The sequence below is a fragment of the Chinchilla lanigera genome, unplaced genomic scaffold, assembly GCF_000276665.1.
Source record: "Chinchilla lanigera isolate Chin_1 unplaced genomic scaffold, ChiLan1.0 scaffold00012, whole genome shotgun sequence".
Classification (NCBI taxonomy): Eukaryota; Metazoa; Chordata; class Mammalia; order Rodentia; family Chinchillidae; genus Chinchilla; species Chinchilla lanigera.
Window position 1 is genome coordinate 468575 of NW_004955413.1, and position 26057 is coordinate 494631.

Here is a 26057-nt window from a genome sequence, read left to right on the forward strand (position 1 = left end):
TCAAGCTTATCTTTCTTTATAGCAGAGCAGTGCTCCATTTTATTAAAAAAGACACAAGCTGGGCGTGGTGGTGCATGCCTGTAATCCCAGCACTTGGGAGGCTGAGGCAGGAGGATGGTTGTGAGTTCGAGACCAGCCTGAGCTACAAAGTGAGCTCAAGGCCAGCTGGAACTGCATACTGAGACCATGTTTCAAAAAAAAAAAAAAAAAAAAAACCCACAAAAAAACCAACCTAAAACCACAGCTTCTTTTATCCATTCCCTTGGTTGATGGGCATTTGGGCTGTTTCCAAGATTTGGCTATTATAAACTGTGCTGTTATAAACATGGGAGTGCTGATGATTTTTTTTTTAACTTGCACTAAGCAATGTCCTCACCAACTTTTTATTTTGAACACGGGGTCTTGCTAAGTCATTAAATTACCCAGGCTGCATTGAACTTTCACTCCTCCTTCCTCAACTTTGAGAGTACTGGGACTACAGGCATCAGTCACCAAGCCCAGCTTTTTAAGCAATGTCTATAGAGGGTCCAATAATATGATATAAGTGGGTTTGATGAAGTTCTGAAAAACAAGGAAGTGTTTCTAGAATATTTTCCTGCAGGCTTTTTTTTTTTTTAAAGACAGTGTCTCATTATATAGTTTAGGCTGGCATGAACTACGTAGCCTAGGTTGACCTTGAACTCGTAGTGATCTTGCCTCAGCCTCTGGAGTGCTGGGATCACAAGTACGTGCCAGCATGCAGTTGTTTTTTTTTACTGGTACAAGACATTTTATTTTCAGGCAGGGTCTTGCTTAGTTGCCCAGGCTGGGCTTGAACCTCTACCTCAGGCATGTGCCACCACACTTGGCTTAATCAATGAGTACTGTAACTGAAAAGAATGAAATATATTTAACAGAACTAACGCTAGAAATTTGAAGCCACTGCATTTACCACAAGGGGGCAATGTTTAAACATAAGCAAGCTGAAGCATCTGTGCCTTGGCAGACTGCTCTATTTCCTTTTTTAATACCACCCTGGGATGGCAGCAGCCTGGATGAGAAACGGGCCAGCCGCTTCTGCCTCCTCTCTGCTTCTCCTGCAGGGGTTGGCCCCAACTCTTCTGAATACTGGCAGCATAGCTGTCAAGGGACAAAGAGCAGAGGAAGCAGGCAGTGGGAGAGCAAGCCGAGCAGCTGGTCTTCCTCATGATGAGAGTAAATAGCCGGGAGGGCCTGCTGCGAGGGGTGTGGGAGCCTTGACCTGGAGGTTCTGAACACACAGGGGTGTCTGAACCACCTCAGCCTCGTTAAGATGGGTCTGATGGGCTTCTGCCCCAACTTCCGACTTGGAACACTTAAAGTAGGGTCCCACAATTCGGAGATGCTGCAGACCTGAGGGCACTGTGAGAACAAATGCTACAGGGTGTTTCTGGAACTGTGCCCTTCTTTTTCTCAACATGCCCCTATTTTATCTTTCCTACCACTTATCTACTGCTTCTCCACTGTCCCCCACTTAGTCTCCATTAGGAAAGCAAAAGGAAAGACAGAAAATAGAGATAAACTTGTTCACCAAGTTTGTTTTTGAGACAAGGTCTCAATATGGTCCAGGCTGGCCTCAGCTTGATCATTCTACCTCAGCCTTCCAAATACCACTAAGCTGGTCCCACCACACCTGGTTTAGATTTGTCTTAAGGATTCCTCTGGGGAAAAATTCCAGCACTCTACTCTGCAGCTTAGGTATTTCATTTTATTGAGACAGGGTCTCACTACGCCGTTCAGGCTGCCCTTGAACTCATGGTTATTCTCTCACCTCAACGCCCCCAGTGCTGGAATTACAAGCAGGAGCCACCATGCCCAGAGGGATTAGATATTTTAGAAGCAGAATGTATTCCAAATGCACATACTGGCCGGGGATGTAGCTCAGCGGCACAAGCGCCTGCCTGGCAAGCACAAGGCCAAGTTTGATCCCAGTACCAAAACAGAAGCACGAAACAAATATACCATATTTCCTCTCCTCTTTACTCACATTCTGGTGGGGAGGGTAGTTCAGTAAAGAGTAATATGCTTAGCAGGGCATGGTGACACATAGCTATAGTCCCAGCATTGTGGGAGACTGAGGCAATAGGATCACAAATTTGAACCCACCCTGGGCAATTTATCAACTTACTGAGACTCTGTCTCAAAATAAAAAATAAAAGGGGCTGGGCATGTAGCTCAGTGCAAAGGCCCTTGGTTAAATTTCCAGTACCCACCACCAAAAAAAAAGTAACCTTCTATTCTAATGAGATTTTGCTTTGAAGCCAGGTGTGGTGGTGCACACCTAAAATCTCATCATTTGAGAGGCTGAGGCAAGAGGATCACCATGCCTTGCAGGCCAGCCTGGATATACTCTACTACATTTTGCAAAATTTCCTCACCTTCCCCATTTCAAAAACATTTTTATTATATCCTAAATCAGTGATGGTGAACTATGGCATTTGTGTTTGTATCACTGAAAATTCTATAAGGTTTGCCATCACTGCTCTGAAGTTACCATTTTAAGTATTTCAGTGTACAGTTCAGTGGCATTAAGTACATTCACTTTTTTCTGCAACCATCATCACCATCCAACTTCAGAGCTTTTTCATCTCAGCAAACTGAAACTCTGACCCAGGCTGCCTTTTCCCCCAGGGCCTGGCAACTACCACTTTACTCCTTACTGCTTGTGGACTCAGTTTCTCTTTAACAAAAGAGGGGGTTTGCTGCTCACTAATGGGATGGTTCTATATATGCAGACCTTCTTGCATATATATGACTGAGTTTATTATAGAGAAAGGTAACAAAGTGGGTTTCAAGAAAGAAGCGGTGGAGACACAAAACTGGATAACTGGATGTGGGCCTCCTATCCACAGGCTTCAGCAGCCCTGCCATGGATCCGCCCGATTTTTCTGCATCAAGAAGTTGATCTTTCGAGCCATTTCCATGTTGTAGATCCGCCGGCAGGTTTCATAGCTTTTCCGCTGTCGGCGACGGCAGGGTTTCTCATAGTACCTTCGTCGCTTAATGTCCTCAATGAGCCCGTCCATGGTGAGGATTCTGTATAAACACAGGCAATGAGGTTAGAGGTGTGGGCTCATTACTATTTTTCCAGTTTCACAGATGGTCAGCAATCAACTGACCAAAACAACTGTTGTTTATAAAAATTACAGTGGGAAATGGTGACAATATAAACTGCCTACAGAGGCGCCAATAAGAATTTTCAGGGAAACTGAAAAGCAATTACAAAGTTCTTGTTCTTGGAGAATTTATAGTAAGAGTCACGTTCTCCAATTTGTTTCTACCATAGCATACTTGAGGAATATGCTGCACCCTACAGGAACACTAGCTCTCTATGGCAGTGATTGCCAATCGGGGCACTTCAGAAACGCTAAATGAATGAGGCAAGCCATCTGCAATTTTAAAAAAATCATTCAGGGTGATTCCTACGTGGTCATTAATGGTGAATGCAGTTCCGCCCTTATTATGCCTAAGAACTGACACCTGAGTCCTTGAGAAGGCTCAAGGAAAGGTGACCCTCACACACCAGTGAAACAAACAGGAGCATTAAAAAGTAACAGGCTCACCCATCAGTTCTCCATGTATCATGCTCTGATCACACCGATCTGCTGACCACTCCCTGGACACACTGAGGCTGTCTTCTCACCCCCAGCTGCCAACATTCTGAGGGAAATTTTCTCAGTTTTGATGACAAGCCCAGATGTCATCTCTCCACAAAGTTTTCCCTTCTCCTTCTCTCTCCCCTCTTCTCTGTGTATGTGTGCACTGAACCAAGAGCCTCCTACATGGTCAACATGTGTCCTACTTGCCCCTCATCTTCTTAAGGAAAATAATTTATTTTATTGTATACCTATTTGACAATTATCTCATTCTGCCATTCTGTAAGTTATTATACAGACATCTCCTTGAAGGCAGAAACCATGTTTTATTCATATCAGCCTTATATAGGTATCCATTAAATTGATCTCAATTTCTTTCCTGTTCACCCAATCCCTTGCAATAGCTATTATATTCAATTAAAAATTCTCCTAACTCAAACTTATCTCTTTCTTCTAGGACGTTGGGGCCAATTAACCCCTAGGCTCCTGAGAGTTCTGGCTCCCTCTACAATTTGTCTTCCCCTGGTAACGCCTCACCGACTGGCCCTAAGGACTGGTGGCACCTTCCATCGCCGGCCTCCATTCCCGGCTATGTTTACATGGCCCCATTCCTGCTCACCACGTTGTTATTACATGCAGAAACTAAATCACAAGCACAACTGGAGATAAGAGGATTGAGTCATAGCTATTTTAACAAGGCTCTTTTCCCCTTTTTTGGGATACTGGCTATTGAACTCAGGGTCCTGTGCATACTAGGCAAACACTCTACCACTGAGCTACATCCTAATTGCTAGAAGGGAACAAAGAACATAAAAATAAGAAAAACTACCAGCATCTTTTGCCTACTGGGAAACCCATTTACTGCTGCTGAGCTGCACCACAAAGTCCACGATAACAACAGATTGACTATGAACTGGAAAAAAACTTGGCTTTAGGTAAATTACAAGTGTGAATAGACATTGGAACCATTATCCTATAGGGTCCCGCTGTCTGATATTGGGAATGAGGGGCCAGGGTGCAGCAGTATACAGCTGTAATCCCAGCTACTCAGGAGGTTGACTGAGGCAGAAGGATCACAAGTTTGAGGCCAGTGTAAGCAACTGTGCAAGACCCTGACTCAAAACATAAAAAGGGTTGGGCATGGTGGCACACACCTGTAATCCCAGCACTTGGGAGGATCACTGCGAGTTTGAGGCCAGCCTGGGCTACCAGTCACATTCTGAAACGCTGTCTCAAAAAAAAGGGGCTGGGGCTGCGACTGGGGTTGGGAATGTAGCTTAGTGGTGGCGCACTTACCTAGCATATTTGAGGCCTAGGTCCAATGCCTAATATCTAAAAAAAAACCCAAAAAAACCCAGAAAAAAACAAAGAATGAGATAGTTTCATTGTACTGTGCTTGCCTAACATATACAAAGCCCTGGGTTTGATCCCCATACTGGGGAAAAAAAAAAGAAGAGTATTTCTTTGGAGACTCTGGGGTCCCCTCATACAAATAGTGCCTGATAGGCCTTTCCACTGGGCTACTACATATGACCAGGTATGCCTGAGCCTCAGTTAAATAACGATTTGTAGTTGGGCATGATGACACGCATCTGCCTCGGCTATAACATGAGTTCAAGGCCAGCCTGTACTATACAGTCAGACCCTGTCTCAAAACAAAACAAAACAATGATTTATAGCCCAGGCATGGTGGCACACTCTAATCTTAGCACTCTGGGAAGCTGAGGAAGAAGGATTATGAGTGTTTTTTGCTTTTTGAGACAAGATCTCACTATGTAGTTCAGACTGGCCTTGAACTCACTATATAGACGAGGCTGACTTCCTCGAACTCATGGCAATCCTCCTGCTTCAGCCTCCCAAGTGCTGGAATCACAGATGTGAGCCACCATGCCTGGCAGGATTACAAATTTGAGCCTAGCCGGAATAAATGAGTGTTTTTGACACTGTTTCAAAAAACAAAAAGGCTGGGGATGTGGCTAAAGACTAAAGACTAGACACAGATGGTCAGCAATCAACTGACCAAAAGACTAAAGACTCTCAACTAAAGACTCTCGACTCAGTCCCCAATATTGAAAGAAAAAAGAAAAAAAAAAGATTGGTAGGCTAATAGAGCCATTTTTATATGAATAAGTTTGTTGAGATTTTGGTGGCCAGGAGAGAAGAGCCAAGAGAATTGCTGCAAACTCCCAGGTGCAAGAGAAGCAAGTCAGTGAAGGTTCTGTTGGAGACACACCCATGCCCAGATGGCACATGGATTTAACACTAATGTTTTACAATGGAGAAGTGGAGCACCAAAGTTGGGAAAGGTCCATCCTAGCCATAAAGAGTAGACTTTTCCCTGTGAAAAGTACCCATAAATACTGTAATCCCTTCGTTTGGATTCTGACTGTGAACCTCTTGCCATTCTGGTTCAACATGATTCTGTTATGCACAATGGGAGCCTGTTCAAAGAGTACTGGCAGCTGCACCCATCTTCAGAGACTGCCTCAACAGTCAGGCCAGCCCCTGGGATTGTTTTTAAATTTGCTGGGAGACTGCAAGGGACACTTCCAAGGTGACTCTAGAGACACTGTAGACTCCTTATTTTCAGTCCAATCTTAGCTTAAAGGGAGACTAGTATTTCCAACTGCCTCAAACCCTACATAACACCGAATTACAGGGGCTGGGGATTTAGCTCAGAGGCACAGCGCCTGCCTGGCAAGTGCAAGGTCGTGAGTTCGATTCCCGGTACCGGAAAAAAAAACAAGAAACAACAACAACACTAAATTAGAGCTGAGAGCACTCAGGTGGCTGAGGCAGGAGAGGAGGGTCACCACGAGTTCAAGGCCAGCCTGCAGTACATAGTGAGACCCTGTCTCAAAAACAAAAACAAAACTGGACAAAATTGAATTTGTCTCCTCCCCAAACTTATTCAAAATTATAATACAGCATGACAAGTACAAAGATAAGGGAATCACTGCTATAGAAGTACACAGGAGGCCAGGTGTGGTGGTATACGTCTGTAATCCCAGCACTTGGAAAGCTGAGGCAGGAAGACTGCTGTGAGTTTAAAGCCAGCCTAAGTTATATAGTGAATTCAAGGGTTCAAGGCCAACCTGAACTACACAGCAAGACCCTGTCACAACCAAAAAAAGAGACACAGACAGAACTGTTTTTGCTTATGTTTCCTAGTTGATTCTAATATGCAGAAAATTTGGGGACAACTAGTCTAGGTGCAAATAACTTGTCCTATAAAGCCTATGCTCTAGTCATGATGTTACTTTTTATATTGTTCATGATGCTCCTTTGCTTGGAATATCATTCCTTTCTTTTTCTGCTTGATATAACCTATTTGTTCCTTGAAGATCCAAATCAACTGTTACGTCTGTAAACTGCTCTAAGTGAAATCAATTACTCTTCCAAAAGCACAATGATTCTCAAAATTTAGCACGCAGCAGCCACCTGGAAAGCTTGTTAAGATGCTGTGCAGGGCAACACACTTTGGATCCCTCCGTCTCTCAGGAGCTATTCCTATTCCCCATTCCCCCATTCCTATTCTCCAATAAATTTTCCTACTATTTTATTTATTTTATTTTATTTTGGTACTGGGAATTGAACTCAGGACCTTGCACTTGGCAGGCAGGCGCTTATGCCACTGAGCTATACCCCTCATGTTACTTTATTTTTTATTTTATATTGTATTTATTTCATTTCATCTCATTTTATTTTATTTTAGATTTTTGGAGACAGGGTCTTACTATGTAGTTCAGGCTGGCCTTGAACTCACAGCAGTCCTCCTGCCTCAGTCTCCTAAGTGCTGGGATTACAGGCATGTGTCACTATGCCCAGCTGAATTTTCCTACTTCAAAACAAAACAAAAACGACTGCTGTGCTACCTCCAGTTTGTTATTTTGTAGAGCTCAAGAATTTGCTTTTCTTTTTTCTTTTGGTGTTGGGGATTGAACCCAGAGCGTCAATCACGCTAAGCACACACCACCACTGAACTATACTCCCACTGTATTTATGTCAAACTCCTAGGTCATGTTGCCGCTGATGGTCCAGGACAAACCAATTCCTCAGCACACTGTCCATGCCTCTTAAAAGATCAGGTCCTGGCCAGGCGTGGTGGTGCACACCTGTAATCCCAGCACTTGGGGACTGAGGCAGGAGGATCGCTGAGAGTTCAAGACCAGCCTGGGCTACAAAGTGAGCTCAAGACCAGCCTGAACTGCACAGTGACACCCTGTCTCAAAAAGACAAAAAAAAAAATTAAAAAAATTAAAAAAAAATGTCTGTACTGGTTGTGTTTTCTAAGGTTTGAGAGCAATTCTTTACTCACTTTTGCATATATGATAATGCTTGGAAAAAAGCCACTTATCAGTATATGTAAAAAAATGAACCTCTAGATGATGGATAAATGTTCATTACAAAGGGATTAAGTGACCTTATAATAACAGAATTCTTGAGGACATTAGTTCAGAAAGCTTCAATAATACTACCTTTACTAAAATGGCACATTAGAGTTTAGATAGCACTTTTACACCCGTGATTCTAATTACAATGCTATGAAATTGATTAGGTATTGTCATCTCCTTAGAAATTAGGAAAATCGAAAGTCAGAGAGGCTGACTTGCCTATGATTACAAAATGAAACTAGAAGTAGAATTCTGGTTTTTTTTTTTTTTTGGAGACAGGGTCTTGCTATGTAGCCCAGGATGGCCTTGGACTCGCAATGATCCTCCTGCTTTAGCCTCCTGAGTGCTGGGAAGAATTCTGGTGTTTAGTGCAGTGCTCTGCAATAATACGGTTCTTCAAACAGAAGCCACCACATTTCAGGAGAGAAATCATTGCAGTGTTCTGAGGGCAAAGGAGACAGTGAAAGGGAAGAGCTACAAGACAAAAAAAAAAAAGAAAGAAAAAGCCAAGATTGGATATGCAATGTAGAAGTGACAAAGAGATTGGACTTAAGAGACTATAAGAACAGAGCATAGAAATAATACCACCTAGGAAGAGGAACCTGTTGGAATGATTAGGACAGTTTAAAAGCAGGATGAAGCCAGGCATGGTGGCGCACACCTGTAATCCCAGCACTCGGGAGGCTGAGGCAGGAGGATTGCTGCGAGTTCGAGACCAGCCTGGACCACAAAGTGAGCTCAAGGCCAACTTGAACTGCATAGCAAGACCCTGTCTCAAAAAGACATTAAAAAAAAAAAAAAAAAGTAGGATGAAAGGAAAGGTTGCAGAAAGAGCTTTGTAGAACTCAAGAAGTAAATAGGATGGTGTTACTAACAATGTTTCTGCTTCCAAAGGTAGTTCAAGGACTAGCAGACCAGGGCTTTAGGGTAAACAGATCAGCTTGGAGTTCAGGTACCTGGCAACCTAACATGAAGAAGAAACCAGCTGCCAGTTTTAGTGAAATTCAACTGATTATGTAAAAGGAGCTGAGCTGCCTGGAGGGAGGAGCTGGAGGTGGCAGCTCACATGTCAGCAGCCAGTCAGGGCCAACGTGTACGCAGAATGTCTTGATGGGCCTAAAAGCTGTCCCACCAGGAGTAAAAGGGGTCAATAGGGCTACTAGCACGTGCTTCTAGCACGTCTGCCTTTCTTTGTTTCAGGGACAGCCAATCACACAGGGCTGGCTTCCTAGCAACGCTTCCTTTCCATCTCCTCATCGTAGGGTGCCAACAAGGGCCCCTGGTTATATAACAGGCATTTTGTGGTAGCCTCACTGGGCAGACACATGGCTGATTTCCTTTGTTAAGACGCCCTCTGTGCTCCAAACATGGTAAAGCTTTAACCACCTCCTTCTCTCATTTGCTCTCTTACCTATTGTAATTAGAGCACAGAATAAGCAACTTATTTTTAAACTACCAACTACCAGAAAGCTGAGAGAGGGTAAGGAGAAGCCTGGGACTTGACAGGGGTACACAGAAAAGGTAGCCAGAGAGGGGACACTACAGAAAACTAGGAAAAAAGAAGTGCACCAGCCAGAAAATACTATATTTAGCAGGCAGGAAGACAGAAGACTATGACTTTCCAGAACTGGCCCACTCACATACTCACACGTGCAAGCTTCTTTTTTTTTGGCAGTACCCGGGCTGCATACATGCCAGGCAAGTGCTGCATCACTGAGCCACACACCCAACTGTTACGTATGAAGTTTAAAAGTCCTTGCCTAGAAATTCTTCTTTTTTTTGATGTTTTGAGTCAGGATCTTGCTACGTAGTTCAGGCTGGCCTTGAACTCTTGGCAATCCTCCTACTTCAGCCTCCGGAGTGCTGAGATTACAAGTGTGCCCAACTAGAAAATTATTCTATGAGCAAAATATTTGTTCATTTTTTTATTCCGAGGCTAAAATACAGTTTATGGGACACATACCTCCAAGATAAAAAAGGAACAGAAATGTAGCTTTCCAAAGAGTAAATCTAAACTGACAAGGTAAGTATCCTTTAGCAGGGCATGGTGGCACATGCCTGTATTTTCAGCACTCAGGAAATCCTATCTCAAAAAGACAAAAAAAAAAAAAAAAAAGAGTACTACATGTTCAAGGCTGGCCTGGGCTACTGGGCTATGTAGTGAGATTATGTCTGGAAAGAGGGAAGGGGAGAGGAGGGGAGGGGAGAAAGAAAACACTTAAAAAGATTTAAAAACCAATTTCTCAAAACAAAATTTGAGATTGTACAAGGGGCCGGCGATTTAGCTCAGTGGCACAGCACCTGCCCGGCAAGTGCAAGGTCCTAAGAGTTGGATTCCCGGTACAGAAAAAAAAAAAAAAGAAAAGAAAAAAAAAAGTGGTCAGAGCAGCAAAAAAAAAAAAAAAGGGGGGGAGCGTACAAGGTGTGGCTGAGAAGATAACCAAACATGCCTCTCCAGAGACCAGGGATGTAGCTCAGTGGCACAGTGCCTACCTGGCAAGCACAAGGTCTTGAGTTCAATTTCCAGTACCCCCCAAAAGCCCCAAAACACAGCAAAACAAAAACACATGCCTCTCCTTCCTGCCATTTATTTATTTTCCCCTCACTTACCACTCACTTGTACTAGCATCCGGAAGGGTTTAAGGTAAAATGAAAAACAAAGAAAAAATAAAAGCAACAACCTACTACTGAGTACAAAAGATACTGGTTATATAAGAATTTTAAAACAGGTAGGTAGACAGAGATACAGTTCTACAACAATAACAATCCCAGACAAAGGCTCTTTCCAAAGTGGAATTGGGAAAACATCCCACATATGCAATAAGATGCACAAAGGAAATAATATTATTTTAAAATGAGGTAAGCTGGGCCTGGTGGCACATGCTTGTAATTCCAGCACTCAGGAGGCTGAGGCAGCAGGAGCACTGAGAGTTTGAGGTCAGTGAGACCCTGTCTCAAAAAAAAATAAATAAATAAATAAAATGAGGTTAGCAATAGGTGAAATAGCCAGGCGTGGTGGCGCACGCCTGTAATCCCAGCATTGGGGAGACTGAGGCAAGAGAATCGTTTTGAGTTCAAGACCAGCCTGGGCTACAAAGTAGCTCAAGGCCAGCCTGAACTGCAAAGCGAGCCCCCCACCCCCCCGCAAAAAAAAAAGTTCGATTCACAAAAAAAAAAAAAAAAAAAAAAAAAACAGGTGAAATAGAAGACTTAGTTGGAAAATATCACAGTCTATAAGAAAATTCATTCCAATACCAATAGTAAATTGATCCTCATGTCAAAATTGTTTAACAATTATTTTCTCTAGCTTTTTTTTTTTTTCAATCCCTGGGCTATCTTGTGCATAATCTGATAGTCCAGGAAGAAAGAAGAAAACTCTCAGTCGGGCATATGGCCCATGCCTACATAGCTGCATGTTTGAGGCCAGTTACATACCAGGTTCAAGGCTGTCTAAAATACATAGGAAGACTCTGTCTCAAAAAAAAAAGAAAAACTCTCAATCTCTCAGAATCAGTCACCCACAAAATAAAGTCAAAAGGGTAAAAATTTCCTTACAGTGAGTTCCAAATTGGGATAACAGCTAATACATGCTATGTATCAAACCCAGTTTTAAGCACTTTATATGTATCAACTAATAACCCTCAGAGGTAAGTACTATTAATAAGTTCTACATTATATATGAGTAAACTGAGACAGAGAGACAGGATTCCATGACACTAGTGTCAGACCTGGGATCTAAAACAGTCTATGAAAAAAAAAAACCAACAAAAACAAAAAACAGTCTGTGCTCCTAACAGCTAAGTCATGCTACCTCATTTGTGTTAGAAAACTATTTTCAGGCTGTGGCTTGAACAAAAGCATTAAACCTGTAGCTACTTTCTTTTCTCAAAGATAAAAGGAGCTGGGGTCTGGGATGTAGCTCTGTGCTCCTGGGGTCAATCTCCAGTAAAGAAAAAGAAAAAAAAGAGGAAAGAAAGTTCTGTAACAATGCTGCATCACAAATTGTTTTTTGTCAAAGCTGCTAGTAGTCTACAAACAAAATTCTTGTTTTTTTTATTACTTGTGCTTCAGAAATAGGGGAGGTAGAAGCCAAATCTAAACTTTGGGAAATCTGTTTTCCCACCAAGTAACTGCTGCCTTTTGATAACCCTCAATACATAAACATATCAGTTGGGAGTGTAGCTCAGTGGTAGAGCACTTGCCTAGCATATGTAAGGCCCTGGGTTCCTCAGTAACACACACACACACACACAGCCACACATAGCCATAAATAACAGTACTTACCAACCACTCTGACCCATCTAAATTCACCAAAATAAAGCAGAGAGAGGCTTACAGAGAGAGGTCAGAAAAAAAGCATGAAGTCTTATATATACTGTGAAATGACTATCATAAGTTGTTCCCTTACCAGAAAAACTAGTAAATAATTCAAAACATAGGGCACAGAATACTGCACTAAAAAGATGTGCCCTTTTATGTTTCTGTACGCTAGTGGTAGTGGGTCAGTGGCACATGTGTTACAGTATGGTTTGTAACACTGGAAACTGGAAGGCTCACCATCACCACTCTATACCAACCAATAACTGCATGAGGTGAGATGCATTATTTAATATTTGTAGGCTTTCCTTACTTATACTTTTTAAAAATAAAGTATTTTTCATTTCATTTTATCTGTTCCTTTTTGCAGTGCTGGAGATTGAACCCAGGGCCTTGTGCATGCTAGCTAAGCTCTCCACCACTGAACTACACCCCCAGTTCCCTTACTTGTAAACTAAATCTACCACAGTTAAAGCCTTAAAGTGGAGGGCAAGCCCATATAATGTCAAGATCTCTCTCCTACAATGTTTTGATAATTTAGTTCTATACACACTTGTTTCTCAAACTCTGCTTTATACTAAGAAGAGAAAATGATGAGTGGGGCATGCCGGAAAACCAAACTCCTTACAACTGGTGAAAAGAACTGGAAAACTGTTACTTAACAAAAAAAATTACTTGAAAAATGAACTTTGAAAAACTAGTGTCTACCAGGCATACTGTTAATTATATAAGAAATACCTGAGTGTATTAGTTTTCTATTGCTGGCTATCAAATTACCATAAATTGATAGTTTAAAAACAGACCAGGCAGCCAGGCATGGTGGTGCACATCTGTAATCCCAGCACTCGGGAGGCTGAGGCAGGACGATCACTGCAAGTTCAAGACCAGCCTAGGCTACAAAGTGAGCTTAAGGCCAGCCTGAACTGCAGAGCGAGACCCTGTCTCAAAAAGAACAAAGAAATCCCAAAAAAACAAAAACCAGAAACCAAAAAAACAGACCAGGGATGGTAGTGCACATCTATAATCCCAGTATTTGGGAAGCTGAGGCAGGAGGATCACTGCAAATTGGAGGTCAGCCTGGGCTACAAAGTAAGTTCAAGGCCAGCCTGAACTGCATAGTGAAACCGTGTATCAAATAAACAAAAAACGAAAAACAAATAAAAATCCTGTTTATTACCTAAGTATTGCAAGAAAGAAGTCTGCGGAGGGCATAGGTGTGTGCTCTTAGTGTTTCACAGGCAGAAATCAGAAAGCATGCAAGCAGGATCACATCTAAGGTTTGATGTCCTCAAAGACTTCGAGTTGCTAGACTGAGGTCCCTGTTATGTTGCTAGCTATTGTTAGGAGGTCAATCTTAATGTTTGCTAAGTAGGCCACCTTTTTTTTTTTTTTTTTTGGTGCCAGAAATCGAACTCAGGACCTTGTGCTTGCCAGGTAGGCACTGTACCGCTGAGCTATATCCCTGGCCCAGTAGGCCTTCTTTTTTTTTTTTGGTACTGGGAATCGAACTCAGGACCGTGCGCTTGCCAGGCAGGTGCTTATGCCACTGCGCTACATCCCCAGCCCCCAGTAGGCCTTCTTATAGTTCCAGTTTCTCTGACTTTGGAGACACCTCAATCCCTTTTAAGGACTCATCTAACTAGATAAGATGATGTCTGATGATCTCCTTCTTCATGAAAATGATAGCCCCTCATATTCCTAGGTCCTGCCCACACTCCAGGGGAAAGTATTCCACAGTATGTGGCTCACTAGGAGCCAGGAACTTGAGCAATATCTTACAATTCTGCCTTGCAGAGTATTGTGTATCACATTTTTTTTTTTTTGTCTTTTTGAGACAGGGTTTCTCGATGCAGTCCAGGGTGGCCTTGAGCTCACTTTGTACCCCAGGCTGGCCTCGAACTCCCAAAGATCCTCCTGCCTCAGCCTCCTGAGCGCTGGGACTACAGGCATACGCCACCACGCCCGGCTGTGTATCACATTTTGATGAGTTTGTAGAGTAAAACATGGTTGTAACGGGATGCCTTGACCCAGTGAAATATTTCTTACAGCCTTAAAAAAAATAAATTGTTGCTTGAGAAATTAAAATAGTAAGGCATTAGTAGAGCTTTTCTGTATCTCGCAGCCTAGTGTTCAAAAACCTTTCAGGCTGGGGATGAAACTCAGTAGTATAATGCTTGCCTAGCATGTACCAAGCCCTGAGTTCAGTCACTACCACTGCAAAAACAAAACAAAACAACAAAACCAAACTTTTCAATATAACCCTTCCATTCCACCTAGTTTACTTCCATTTATGTATTTTCCTTAACCTTTCTCAAATCTTGTAGTGCTGGCCAGGGGTGGTAGCCAACTCTCGTAATTCCAGCACTCTGGAGGCTGAAGCTGAGGCTAAGGCTGGGGGATCGCTGTGGGTTTGAGGCCAGCCTGAACTACCCAGGGAAACCCCGCCTCAAAAAGCCTAAAACAACTTGTAATGCTGTCCCATCTCTTGCTCATTTCCCTAGGAGGTCAATCTGAATTCATCTTTTCCATTACCCTTGTTTCCCAAGGCTCCCTCAGTTATTTACTGTGCGCTACGTTCCTGCTTTCGAGCAACTTCACACTTTAATTTGTCTTCTGGACTCTTTTAAGTCTTGGACAGAAGTCAGGTTCATCATTAAGGAAACGATGATTGGGCCGGGGATATAGCTCAGTGGTACAGCACCCACCTGGCAAGCAAAAGGTCCTGAGTTTGATTCCCAGCACCAAAAAAAAAGGAAATGGTGATTGCTTGTTGAATAAACATCATGAAGTTAGGTTTCAGAAGGATTATTTTGGAGAGGACAGCCCTATCCTGTTTTCAATTCAGAGGTAGACTCTCACAAAGTCACTAAATTGCCTAGGCTAGGCATGAACTTTCAATCCTCCTACCTCAGCCTCCCAGAGTTCTTGGATTACAGGTAGTTGCCATCACGCCGTGCAAGAACTTTATTTTCAAGAAAATAAACTGAAAAAGCCGGGCGTGGTGACGCACACCTGTATCCCAGCACTCGGGAGGCTGAGGCAGGAGGATCGCTGTAAGTTTGACACCAGCCTGGGCTACAAAGTGAGCTTAATGTCAGCCTGAACTGCATAGTGAGACCCTGTCTCAAAAAGACCAAAAAAAAAAAAAAAAAAAAAAAGAAAGAAAGAAAGAAAAAAGAGAAGAGAAAAGAAAAAAGAAACGGAAGGGCTGAGAAGTTTCAGAGACTAAACGCCTGGGTTGGCACCAGTTTGAGAACAATCTATGACGGGGCAGAAGAGAATGGCCAGTCACCTGTTCAGTGTCCTGTATGCACCTTCCACGTTCCCATCTTGTACCATCACAGTCCTGGCAATGAACTTCAGATGTCTTGCCATGATCTCCGATTTAAGTCTCCACTCTGCAGGACCTACGCAAGGATCGGGTAAAAAACTGAAACAATAAAATACATACACGTTACTGCGCGTTTCAGTCAACTCTGAAAATGGAAAGTGCTCAGGGACACGCGAGACAGGGCACGTGCAGGTCTTCAGGTCTTAGAAAGTACGGGACTCCCCTGTTCTCTTTGCTAGCACAAGCCCGAGCACATGGAAGAAAAGAGAAAGTCGCTAGTTTCACCCGCGAGGCTTGCACCGCCGGACCCGGGAGGACGGAAGAAGCAGAGCCGCGCTGCAGGGTCTCAACTACTGTTCATTGCACGAGAAAGGGCTGGGCTGCGAGTTGAGAAAGGAGTCTTTGTCGGGCTTTAGGAAAGGAAAATAGCGCACAAACGTTCTCACTACCCACCTCTCCTCCCTAGCCCGGGATTTCTCACCGCCGCCCTCAGGCTTCAGCGGACTCACAGCCTGCCCAAGACCGGAAGCGGAAACTACGGAAGCCCCAGAGCCTCACCGAAGCCGGAGCTGAAGGGAGGCCGCACAGGGTTTGGAAACCATGGCAACGTTCTTTCTGGCCTCGGTGTTCTCCTCTTTTTGCCCCCGGGCCTGGACTCTGCACCTAACAAAGTAAAATAGTCGCTGATGCAAATCCTGCCGAAACAAGTCTTCCCAGGGAATCGCAGTCCTTCGGCCTCTGAGGTCAGCCCCATTCCATACCCTTAATCCTATTAAACCCCTAGTAGATATTTAAGCTATTTCCTTTTCTGGATGGAAAATGACAGAATAGGCAAAGCTTCTAGAGCATGCTTCCTGTTTTCCTTTGGAAAGGTTACAGATCTGTGCCCTGGGCGAAAGTCAGCCTCACATTCCTAATCTGCCTACCAACTAAGGAGATGGATGAAATTAACATGCTGTCAATTTCTTCTTCTTCCTCTCCTTCTTTTTTTTTTGGAGGGTGGTCTTTTTTGAAACTTCGCTCTGCAGTTCAGTCTCGCCTTGAACTCTGTAGCCCAGGCTGGCCTCAAACTCGCAGTGATCTTCCTGCCTCAGGCTCATGAGTGGTGGGATTATAGGGTGTGTCATGCCCGGCAGTCAGTTTCTTACAGCATCATCCTTGTAGTAATTTCACTAAATAAACTGAGATCACTAAAGACAGGGACATGCTACGCTGGGTGTGGTGACGCACACCTGTAATCGCAGCACTCCGGAGGCTGAGGCAAGAGGATCACTGTGAGTTTGAGGCCCACCTGGGCTACAAAGTGAGCTCAAGGCCAGCCTGAGCTGCATAGTGAAACCCTGTCTTAAAAAGGTTAAAAAAAAAAAAAGACAGGGACATGGCTACAGGTCTTAGAATCAAAGACTTTTTTTTTTTTTGCCTTTTTGAGACCGGGTCTCACTATGCAGTTCAGGCTGGCCTTGAGCTCACTTTGTAGCCTAGGCTGGTCTCGAACTCACAATGATCCTCCTGCCTCATCCTCCCAAGTGCTGGGATTACAGGCGTGTGCCACCACGCCCGACTAGAATCAAAGACTTTTATGTCAACTTTGCCTTTTACTTCCTAGTAAGACCTGGTAAAAATAACTGCCTTTTTTATTTCACACTGTGGAGACAGCCTTCCTTTTATTTGGATGCTACTTCTACATAGTCATTTATGGTTAATCACGTAAGTTCAGATCTAGTAACTATGGGAGGGATGGGGACAGTGCCTCTCTTCAATTCCAGGTACCAAAAAGACAAAACAAAAAAACTAGTAACTATGAGAAGATGTAGCTGCCCTGATAAGCACCCAGGAGCATCCTTATCAGTTATGCTAAGAGGAGCTCACACTAAGCTTCAGCTAGGTCCAAATTACCAACCTACAGACAGACTGGGACATTATTATGCTTATCAACAAACTTTTATTGAATCTTACTCTGTGCCTGGTAGTAATGATAGAATTCCAATGCCTCTTGTACCAGGAGAAGACAGTAAGTAGACATAAAAGATTATGTAGCTAAAACAGCATAGCATATAATAAATGCAAAGTAAGTTATATAGACAACAGTATGATATACTGAAGGGACACTGGATTGGAAGTTGGGAGGTCTAGATTCTATTCCTTTATCATTATTATTTGTGGGGGATGGTGATTGAGAAAGGGTCTTTCTATGTAGTTCAGGCTGACTTGAACTCACTATATAGCCCAGGCTGGCCTCCGCCTTGCTGCAGTCTTCCTGTCTCAGCCTCCTAAGGCTTGGGATTATAGGCATGCGCCACCATACTTGGCTTTATCCCAATTCTGATGCTCATTAGGCCTATGACCTTGAACCAGTACTCTGCAAACTATTGCCTGCTGGTCAACCCTTTTTTAAAAAAATAAAAGAAGACAATTTATTTGAAGATAGGTAAAGAGGAAGAGAGAGATGACAGACAGTTATTTTGGAGAGTAGGGAGAATTCAAAAGTGAATTTTTCCAGGTCCACCTGTTTTTGTATAGTATCAGAACATGGTTATACTCTTTTGCTTATTAAGATGTCTCTGCTTTGGGCAACAATGGTGGAAGTGCGTAGAGGGAACAGAGATATATGTCCAACAAAGCCTAAAAAATTATTATCTGGCTCTTGCCAGATTTAAAACTCTCAGTCTGTTTCCTCATCTGTAAAATGGCACTAATATCTGCCCTATTGACCTCACAAAATTTGTTGTGAGAGTCAAATGTGACAAAACATAGATACTTTCAAAGAAAGGGACAGGGAATGTGACATTTTTGAGAGCCTGCACTAGGTATTTTATGTACATGATCCCATTGGATGGTGGCATTAAAAGCCAAAGACTAAGCCTGTATAGCATGTTTAACAGCAAGAATGATAGGGAGAGAGACTTGAGTTAGTTATGGAATGGAGTGTATGATTTAGCTAGCAGAAACAGAAAAGGGTGGGCAAAGTAAATAGCATGAACAGGTTTTGAGGCAAAAAAAAGCTCACAGGATTTGGGGATGAATTAAAAAACTGGAAGCTGGGCATATATAAATAGTAAAATAAAAATAAAACTGTCCATCAGATACTTTTATGTTCAGTGTGCCTTCTCAGGGAACAGGTCAGGTCAGGACTAGCGATGAAGATTCAGCAGTCACCTAACCACATGCCTGTAGTCCCAGCACTCTGGGACTGAAGCAGGAAGATTGTGAGTTTGAGCCCGGCCTGGGTGACTTAGCCAGAGAAGGAGACCTGTCTCAAAAAGAAAGGGGGGCGGGTATGTGGAAGTAGCTCAGTGAAAAGGCTCTGGGTTCAACCCCCAGTACTGTCAAAATTAAACAAAAAACTATAATAAGTGGGCACTGTGGTGCGTATACCTCTAATCTCATTCAGAAGACTGGGCAGGATTGCAAACTTGGGGTCAGCCTGCATAGTGAGACTCCATCTCAGTAATAAAATAAAATAATAAACACTGGACTAGAAGGCTCATGCAGGGGGGGAAGAGGGAGAAATTAGAGACCACGACTAAATATTTTGATTTCCTTCCATAGCATTGGAGAGCCACTGAAGAATTTGGGTAGAGAGTGATACATAAAGTCCTATTCTAGGAAAATTAATGTGGTTATTAGAGAGAGGGCATTAGAGGTAAGAGTCTGTAGTAAATATCTAGACCAAAGTGGTGGTAAGGTGGGTAGAAAGAAATGGACTTTAAGAGTCATGTAAGAAAAGAGTAAGAAGGATTTCGTATCTGAGTAGCAGCAAGTTTTAAACTTAGGTATCTGGAAAATGTTGGTATCATGTAGAGCAAAGAGAAGAGAGTGTAAGAAGGGGGAGCGGGACATGTTTAAAGCATTTTATTGCTGATCATTGGACAAAGCACTAGACTGGAAACTGAGAGTTCTGTACCACAGTGTTGGCTTGGACAAATCACCTAAGTTTTCTTACCTTTGAAATGAAGGGGCTGGGTTAAATTAAATACAAAAAGTACATCTTGCCTCTAAAATGCTGAAATTTCAGTAATTTTGTGTCAGAGAATAGAAATAAAACCACCCAATATAGGGCCGGGGATATAGCTGAGCAGCACAAGTGCCTGCCTGGTAAGCGCAAGGTCCTTAGTTCAGTTCCTGGTACAAAACAAAAATACCATCCAGCAAAGATTTTTATGTGCAGTATGCACTTTCAGGGGAAAAAGCTGGCACTAGCGATGAGGATGTAGCAGCATCTAAGTTAGGGCAATACTTTAAGGCATGAAAGAAAACAAAATTTCCCTATGACAGAAGATAGAGAAAAGGCCCAAGGCCAGAGCCTAAGGGAACACCCACACTCTAGAGTAGGGGGAAGTGGGGACACTGAGAGACCTAGAAGCTGCTGCGTTAGGTAAAAGGAGAACTGGGAGAGTGTGCTGTCATGGGATCCCAGGTAGAGGTCAGTAGGAAGCATCAGTGTCAGATGATACAGAGAGCAGAGAATGCATATAGCCTTTGTAAAGGTCCCTGGTTTTGATGTTGATTAGGTGGAAGTTACATTACACTGATTCTGTAGGACTATTTGTGACTTTGGATGGTCACCAAGTGAGGGCAATTGAAGCTAGCTTGCAATGGTTTAAGGGTTTCATGGTGAAAGGAATCAGACCTGTCAGGAATTATGCAGGGCACCCGGACAGCGTGGCTCAGGGGGAAGGCACTGGTCTAGCATCCTAGAGACCCTGGGTCCATCCCCAGCACTGGAGGGGCAGGGAAGAATTATGGAGAAAAGTAGACAAAGGGTAATCAGTCTCCGGAGGTGTTTACCAGGCGGAAAAGCCTGATCACATATATTGGGAGAATTCTTATGGGGAACAAGTAGAAGTAAGAAGATAAAGAAGGGATACATGACACAGCAAATTTCAGAAGTAAAAGGCAATCAAGCACAAATAGAGAGGCTTTCTGGGGAAAGGAGGTCATATTCTTAGACATAAAGGAAGGTGGCAATTATTCACTGAGAACAGAGAAGAGAAGTGGGGGAAAGATGTCTGACTAGCTGTGAGAAACATGCTAAGGAGCCAGTGAACAATGACTAAGATGACAACAGCGTGATACACTATGAAGGCTTTGGGTGGGAGAGGAAATGGTTTTGGTGAAAACTGGGACAAAAAATATTCGTGGACATAACTTGCTTTTTGTTATCCCTGGGTAGCCCTCTGTAGTCTAGCATGCAGCTAGCACCTGCAGCTTTTTTTTTTTCCCCCTCCGGTACCGGGAATCGAACTCACAACTTTGCACTTGCCAGGCAGGTGCTGTGCCGCTGAGCTAAATCCCCAGCTCCACCCACAGCTTTTTGAATAAGGATGAAGCCCAGTGTTTTCAGTCTCCCTGCAGTGGACCCCAACTCTGGTAATTCCGAGGTTCCCCTCCCTCTTAAAAATGGGCAACCATAGCGGCCGTTTTGGCTCTGTGCCTCTCCTTTGGCAGCAGGTTACATATACATTCACCTACAAGCATCAACAGCTCCCATCAAGCAAAGAGCTGTCCCAGAGCAGAAGAACCTGCTAGTCTGGGCCAGCTGGAAGATTACATGGGGGAGAAACACAAAGGGAAAGGTACTAGTCTCTGAGCCCAAACAAAAAAGTAAACTCAATTCTGAACCCGGTAACTGTCCCAACCATGTTCCCTAAAAAACAGCCACAAGAATTCCTTTACTGGGCTGGGGAGTTAACTCAGTGGCACAGCGCCTGCCTGGCAAGCGCAAGATCGTGAGTTCAATTCCAGGTACCAGAAATAAAAAAAAGAATTCCTTTACTTCATTCAGACTGTAATGTGGTGGAACTCATGTTCATCGACACTCCCCTTTCCTGGAGCTCAGACACTCCAGATTGGTAAAGTTGTCAATTTACTCCAATGAGCAAAATGTTTAGGTAAAAAGTTTCTTTAATCAGAAAGGATTTATCTTCCCAACATTAATACACACATTAAAAGTAAAAAATATACATACGTCTATTTACACAAATTGAAAATCAGAGTGGCAGTCACACGGCCTGGGTCAGGGGCTTAGGAAATGGGCAGCCGGAGCAACCGGAGAATGGCATCTCATTTGCTGCTCCAGGTGTCCCATGCTCACCTCTCTGGCTGTGGTGGGTGCATCAGGAGGGCACAGCTTGCAGCTCCAGTCTGACGGCAGAGCTATGGGCAAACTGCGGCAGCGAGGCCCCTCTCCAGACAGTTTCTTAGGATCACCAAGGATGACAGAAGATGCTGTAGTAGGTGGGACTGGAGTGGTTGGGGCAGAGTGGGTAAAGGGCTGCTCTCCATGCTGGAGGAAAAGGATGAGGCCAATGCTGGTTCCAGCGCCTAAAGGACCCTGGCTAAAGGAAATGGTACCTGGGGAACCAAGAGGAGGGTTGCAAATTGGAGCAGTGTGGATCCAGGTAAGGTTCATGGCTGGCCACTCTGAGAGGTGCCAAGGCTGCTTTGATTTCAAAACTAAATGTCCTAGCTTTGTCTGGTCCATCTTTCCCATAGGAGGTACAGGACAGGAAGCAGCTGAATCACTGTGGTGGTTTTGAAAATGCTAGGGAGGGGGAGAAATAAAAAAAAAAAAATCTAAGAAGAAAGCTTTCAGATTAGGTCTTCCTGCTTCTTTATACCTTTGCTTTCTTTGGAGACTCAGTTTGCAATGCAAACTTACCTTATTTTGTGCAACAGGTAATTTCTTTTCTTTTTTTTTTTTTTTTTGCAACAGAATTTTTTTCTTTTTTGGTCTTTTTGAGACAGGGTTTCACTGTGCAGTTTAGGCTGGCCTTGAGCTCACTTTGTAGCCCAGGCTGGTCTCAAACTTGCAATGATCCTCCTGCCTCAGCCTCCTGAGTGCTGGGATTACAGGTGTGCACCACTATGCCCAGTAATTTTTGTATTTTACATTCTAATTTTCCCTATCAAGTTCTTCATGAAGTACAAATTAATATGCAGGCAACATTATTTTTTTTTTAAGGTACTAGGAATTGAACCTATGGCCTGTACACTAAGCTACATTCCCAACCCATTTAAAAAAATAATTTTTTTTTTTTTTTGGTACCAGAAATTGAACTCAGGACGTCATGCTTGCCACGCAAGCACTGTGCCACTGGCCCAAAGAGTTCTTTTTTTTTTTTAAAAAAAAGCACTAAATTACCCAGATTACACTTGAATTTGCAATCCTCCTGCCTCAGCTTTCCAGAATGCTGAGATTGCAGGCATGTGCTACCATGTCTGCCTCTGCTGCTTCATATTTTTTCTTTCTTTTTTTTTTTTTTTTTTGTCTTTTTGAGACAAGGTCTCGCTATGCAGTTCAGGCTGGCCTTGAGCTCACTTTGTAGCCCAGGCTGGTCTTGAATTTGCAATGATCCTCCTGCCTCAGCCTCTCAAGTACTGGGATTACAGGCGTGTGCCACCATGCCCAGCTTGCTGCTTCATTTTTCATCAATAATTTTCACAGCATTAATAGCTGTGCAACTTGGAAGACAGGAATAAAGACTCCCCCACCTCCCCACCTCATTAACTGAATACCTTCTAAATACTGTATTACTTGAAGGGACAGAAAATAGGTCACTTCCATATCCAGTTTAAGAATCTATCAAACTCCTCCCTGTAGATGCCCCCTGTGTGCCTCCTCCCTAACTCCCAGTGATGTATCCCTTATAACTAGTACTTGAAATGCATGATAGACTCAGAGACCTCCAGTGGGTTTGGTATAAGGATCAACAGAAGAGAGGAGAAGTTTTAAGGGCAGCAAGGAAGAAAGGTGAGGCATCTTTCTGCTTCAATCATTTGGCTAAGTAAAAAGCTTTGTATCTATGCAGAAACCAGATAAGCTTAACACTAGGAATATGAGTAAATTTCATGGAGTTCTGCTCAGTGATCCAAACAAAACAGAATAAGATGCATCTAGGAATTGAGACAGTAGCAAAAGTTTAGGCATTCCCTTTCCTGAAGGGAAACTTGAGTAGAAGATCCAGAAGAAAATGGAAACGGGGGTGGGGGGGTTGGGGGGGGGCGCAGATTTCTGCATGAACACTGCATTTCTTTGGTTATTCTCCCACCCAGTCCTCAGGTTTATAAGTTCTTACCTTGGTCACCTGATGCCTACTACCACCCAGTGATGACTTCTGGGCAGCTATATGAGGAAACCAAGTCTTTAACATCCCTTCCACTTGTAGCAGAGTTCCTAGGTAACGCTCCCTGTGTAAAGGACATTAAAAAAAAAAAACAAAAAAACCAACTCAGTAAGTGTGTGAAAAAAGAATCAAGACAGGACTAGAAACAGCTCCTTATGAGATACTGAGCAAAGAACTAGGGGACTTACCCCATCTCTGGCTTCTGCAAAACACCTACAATGCGCTGGATCCTGTCCATTGCCACGCTCTGCTGGAAGCTGCTCAGTCCTGGGGGTGCAGTGGGCGGGGGGAGGGATATTAAGCATTGAGAGTCCAACATATAGTCAGGTAAAAGGATGACTGAAAAGGGTTAAAATTGATTCACTTAAAGTCACAGAAGAAAGAAAGGAATAGTCCAAGCTCCAGACAGACTTAAAAGACACACATCTGAAAGAGACACAGCAGCTTCCTTTACTGCCCGGTGTGGTGGCACACACCTGTAATCCCAGCACTCAGGAGACTGAGGCAGGAGGACTGTTGCGAGTTTGAGACCAGTCTGGGCTAACAAAGTGAGCTCAAAGCCAGCCGGAACTGCACAGTGAGACCCTGTCTCCAAAAAAACAAAAAAAAAAAAAAACAAACAGAACAGAACAAAACAAAACAAAACAAAAAACACAGAAGAAAGAGTCAGGCTGAAAAGTGCAACTAATCAGATAATTACCTCTCTCAAAGCGACCCATCTTTAGCCCATTCAGTAGGTCTGTGAGGGGCCGAATGAATCCTTGGAGTTCTTTACACTGTAGAAAACAGGACAAAGGCTCTGAGAAGACCTAAAATTGCCTGAATCAATTCCTCTACCTCCAAATCTGGGAACCAATACCGTCTCTTGTTTTGTCTTACCTTCTGAGCAAAGAGCAGGTCTCCCTCCGTGGTACAACCCTGAACGTTTAGATTGGCCTCCAAATCACAGTCTCTTGATCTTTTCACCCCAGATCCTGCCATTGGAGAAGCCAGGCCTCGCTGTTCCAGGTGAGATGCTGTATGTTGGTTTCTGGAAACTTTGGATCGATGCCTGCAACGGATGGGACCTGGGCTGGCCTGGGAACCTCCCCTCTGCCCAACAGTGTCTGGCTTGGGCCCCTGGACTCGCTTTTCCTCCCTCTCACTATCAGAGAGGAAGCCACAGTCACTGTTCACTGGAGAGGAGGAGAAAGAGGGAGAGAGAGAATAGGAGGAACAAGAAGAAACGCTAGGCGGAGAATCCATAGGTCCAGAAGCGAGGGCTGGAGAACAGCTGCTGGAGTGCCCAAAGATCAGAACCTGCAATTGAAGAGCAAAGGGAGGGAATTTGAAGGCATAGGCTAAGGATTAGGAAACGGACAGAGAGACAGGTGAACTGCAACGAGTAACACCTTTTTCCTTTCCCCAACGAAGACAATAGAAAAAGTCACCTCCCCAGTCTCCACCTATTAAAAAACTGGGACGGTGTTTCTGGCCTCTGCAGGCAGCCCTTGCACTGACACAGCCTCTGTCTTTTCTTCCCTTGGTTTAGTCAGTATCGGACTTGACACCTTCCCCTCTGGCCGCTGTTCACCTGGGCTGTTCCCCAGGCCGACCCCACAGTGAGTGCCTCTAGCTGAGACTACGCCACCGGGAAGCGGTAAATCTGCGCACAAGAACCCACTAGTGCCCCCGTGGGAACCGCCCCCCCAGAAACCGGCATCCTGCCCCTTCTCAGTGTCTTAGGATCACGATCCCTGCTCTGGTCCTTCTACAGGCGCGGCGGCCCGGTGATGCAATCCCGCGTAAAAACAAAATCTGCATGCAGTCCCCCAAATCCACGTTTCCTGGGTCCATTTATCCCCAGCGTCTCGATCTGCGTTCTCTGTCTCCTTACCTGTGTTGATCAGCTAGTTCAGCCCAAACTGTCTGCAGCTCTTCAGTCTCTCCCAGTCTCAGCTATCCACCTCCGCCTCTCAGCAGGACCCGCCCCTTCCCCCTCCTAGACACGTGCGGCTCGGCACGTGCCTCCCCCTGCGTACACAGATCTCATGCTCTCATTGGTTGGCTAGCCGGCAACACGTGACTCTCAGTACTGAAGTCCACAGCCCATTTGCTACAACACAGAGAGGTTCGGCCAATAGAAGAGCAGCTAGGTGATGATTGGCTGGAAGGGAAGCATTCCGTGCCCCGCCCCTACATGCGGCTCAGGGAGAGGACCCGGTGGTGAGAAACGGAGGAGGATGGAAAAAGAGTGAGAAAGGAAGGGGCGGAAGAGGGCGGAACCCATGTCCTT

The 26057-nt window shown here is 44.0% G+C and overlaps 2 protein-coding genes and 1 long non-coding RNA gene across 9 annotated transcripts; 1 reads left to right on the forward strand and 2 right to left on the reverse strand.

Annotated features, from left to right (window-relative positions):
* Window positions 1–2759: 2759 nt before the first annotated feature.
* Mrps21 (mitochondrial ribosomal protein S21) lies at window positions 2760–16206 on the reverse strand. 4 transcript variants are annotated; one of them, XM_013511468.1, is made up of 3 exons: window positions 16110–16206; window positions 15618–15755; window positions 2760–3054 (listed from the first exon to the last, which is right to left on the reverse strand). In XM_013511468.1, exons 2-3 carry the CDS (start codon window positions 15698–15700, stop codon window positions 2874–2876), a joined length of 264 nt encoding a protein of 87 aa, XP_013366922.1. In that variant the 5' UTR covers window positions 15701–15755; window positions 16110–16206; the 3' UTR covers window positions 2760–2873. The 4 variants fall into 4 exon arrangements, with proteins under 4 accessions (XP_013366922.1, XP_005378751.1, XP_013366923.1 ...); XM_005378694.2 differs by having other exon boundaries at window positions 15618–15732; window positions 16110–16205; XM_013511469.1 differs by having other exon boundaries at window positions 16138–16202.
* Window positions 16207–16214: 8 nt separating this feature from the next.
* Window positions 16215–25652, forward strand: LOC102017436. The gene is made up of 3 exons (XR_260045.2): window positions 16215–16399; window positions 24754–24790; window positions 25314–25652. It is a non-coding gene; the product is annotated as an uncharacterized LOC102017436 (long non-coding RNA).
* Window positions 21543–25758, reverse strand: Ciart (circadian associated repressor of transcription). Of its 4 annotated transcripts, none has more exons than XM_005378693.2 (6): window positions 25659–25758; window positions 24662–25081; window positions 24483–24558; window positions 23971–24049; window positions 23735–23846; window positions 21543–22200 (listed from the first exon to the last, which is right to left on the reverse strand). In XM_005378693.2, exons 2-6 carry the CDS (start codon window positions 25025–25027, stop codon window positions 21673–21675), a joined length of 1161 nt encoding a protein of 386 aa, XP_005378750.1. In that variant the 5' UTR covers window positions 25028–25081; window positions 25659–25758; the 3' UTR covers window positions 21543–21672. The 4 variants fall into 4 exon arrangements, with proteins under 4 accessions (XP_005378750.1, XP_013366919.1, XP_013366918.1 ...); XM_013511465.1 differs by having other exon boundaries at window positions 24662–24781; window positions 25659–25742; XM_013511464.1 differs by having other exon boundaries at window positions 24662–24833; window positions 25659–25734.
* Window positions 25759–26057: the final 299 nt, after the last annotated feature.

Excerpts from the sequence above, each read along its gene's own strand:
- Ciart (XM_005378693.2), bottom strand. The coding sequence starts at position 25,027 with ATGGATTCTCCGCCTAGCGTTTCTTCTTGTTCCTCCTATTCTCTCTCT. Across the intron at positions 24,050-24,482 it reads GATGGGTCGCTTTGAGAGAG|GACTGAGCAGCTTCCAGCAG; the intron begins GTAATTATCTGA and ends CTGCACCCCCAG. Across the intron at positions 23,847-23,970 it reads TTGCAGAAGCCAGAGATGGG|GGAGCGTTACCTAGGAACTC; the intron begins GTAAGTCCCCTA and ends TCCTTTACACAG.
- Mrps21 (XM_013511468.1), bottom strand. The coding sequence starts at position 15,700 with ATGGCAAGACATCTGAAGTTCATTGCCAGGACTGTGATGGTACAAGAT. Across the intron at positions 3,055-15,617 it reads GCATACAGGACACTGAACAG|AATCCTCACCATGGACGGGC; the intron begins GTGACTGGCCAT and ends GTGTTTATACAG.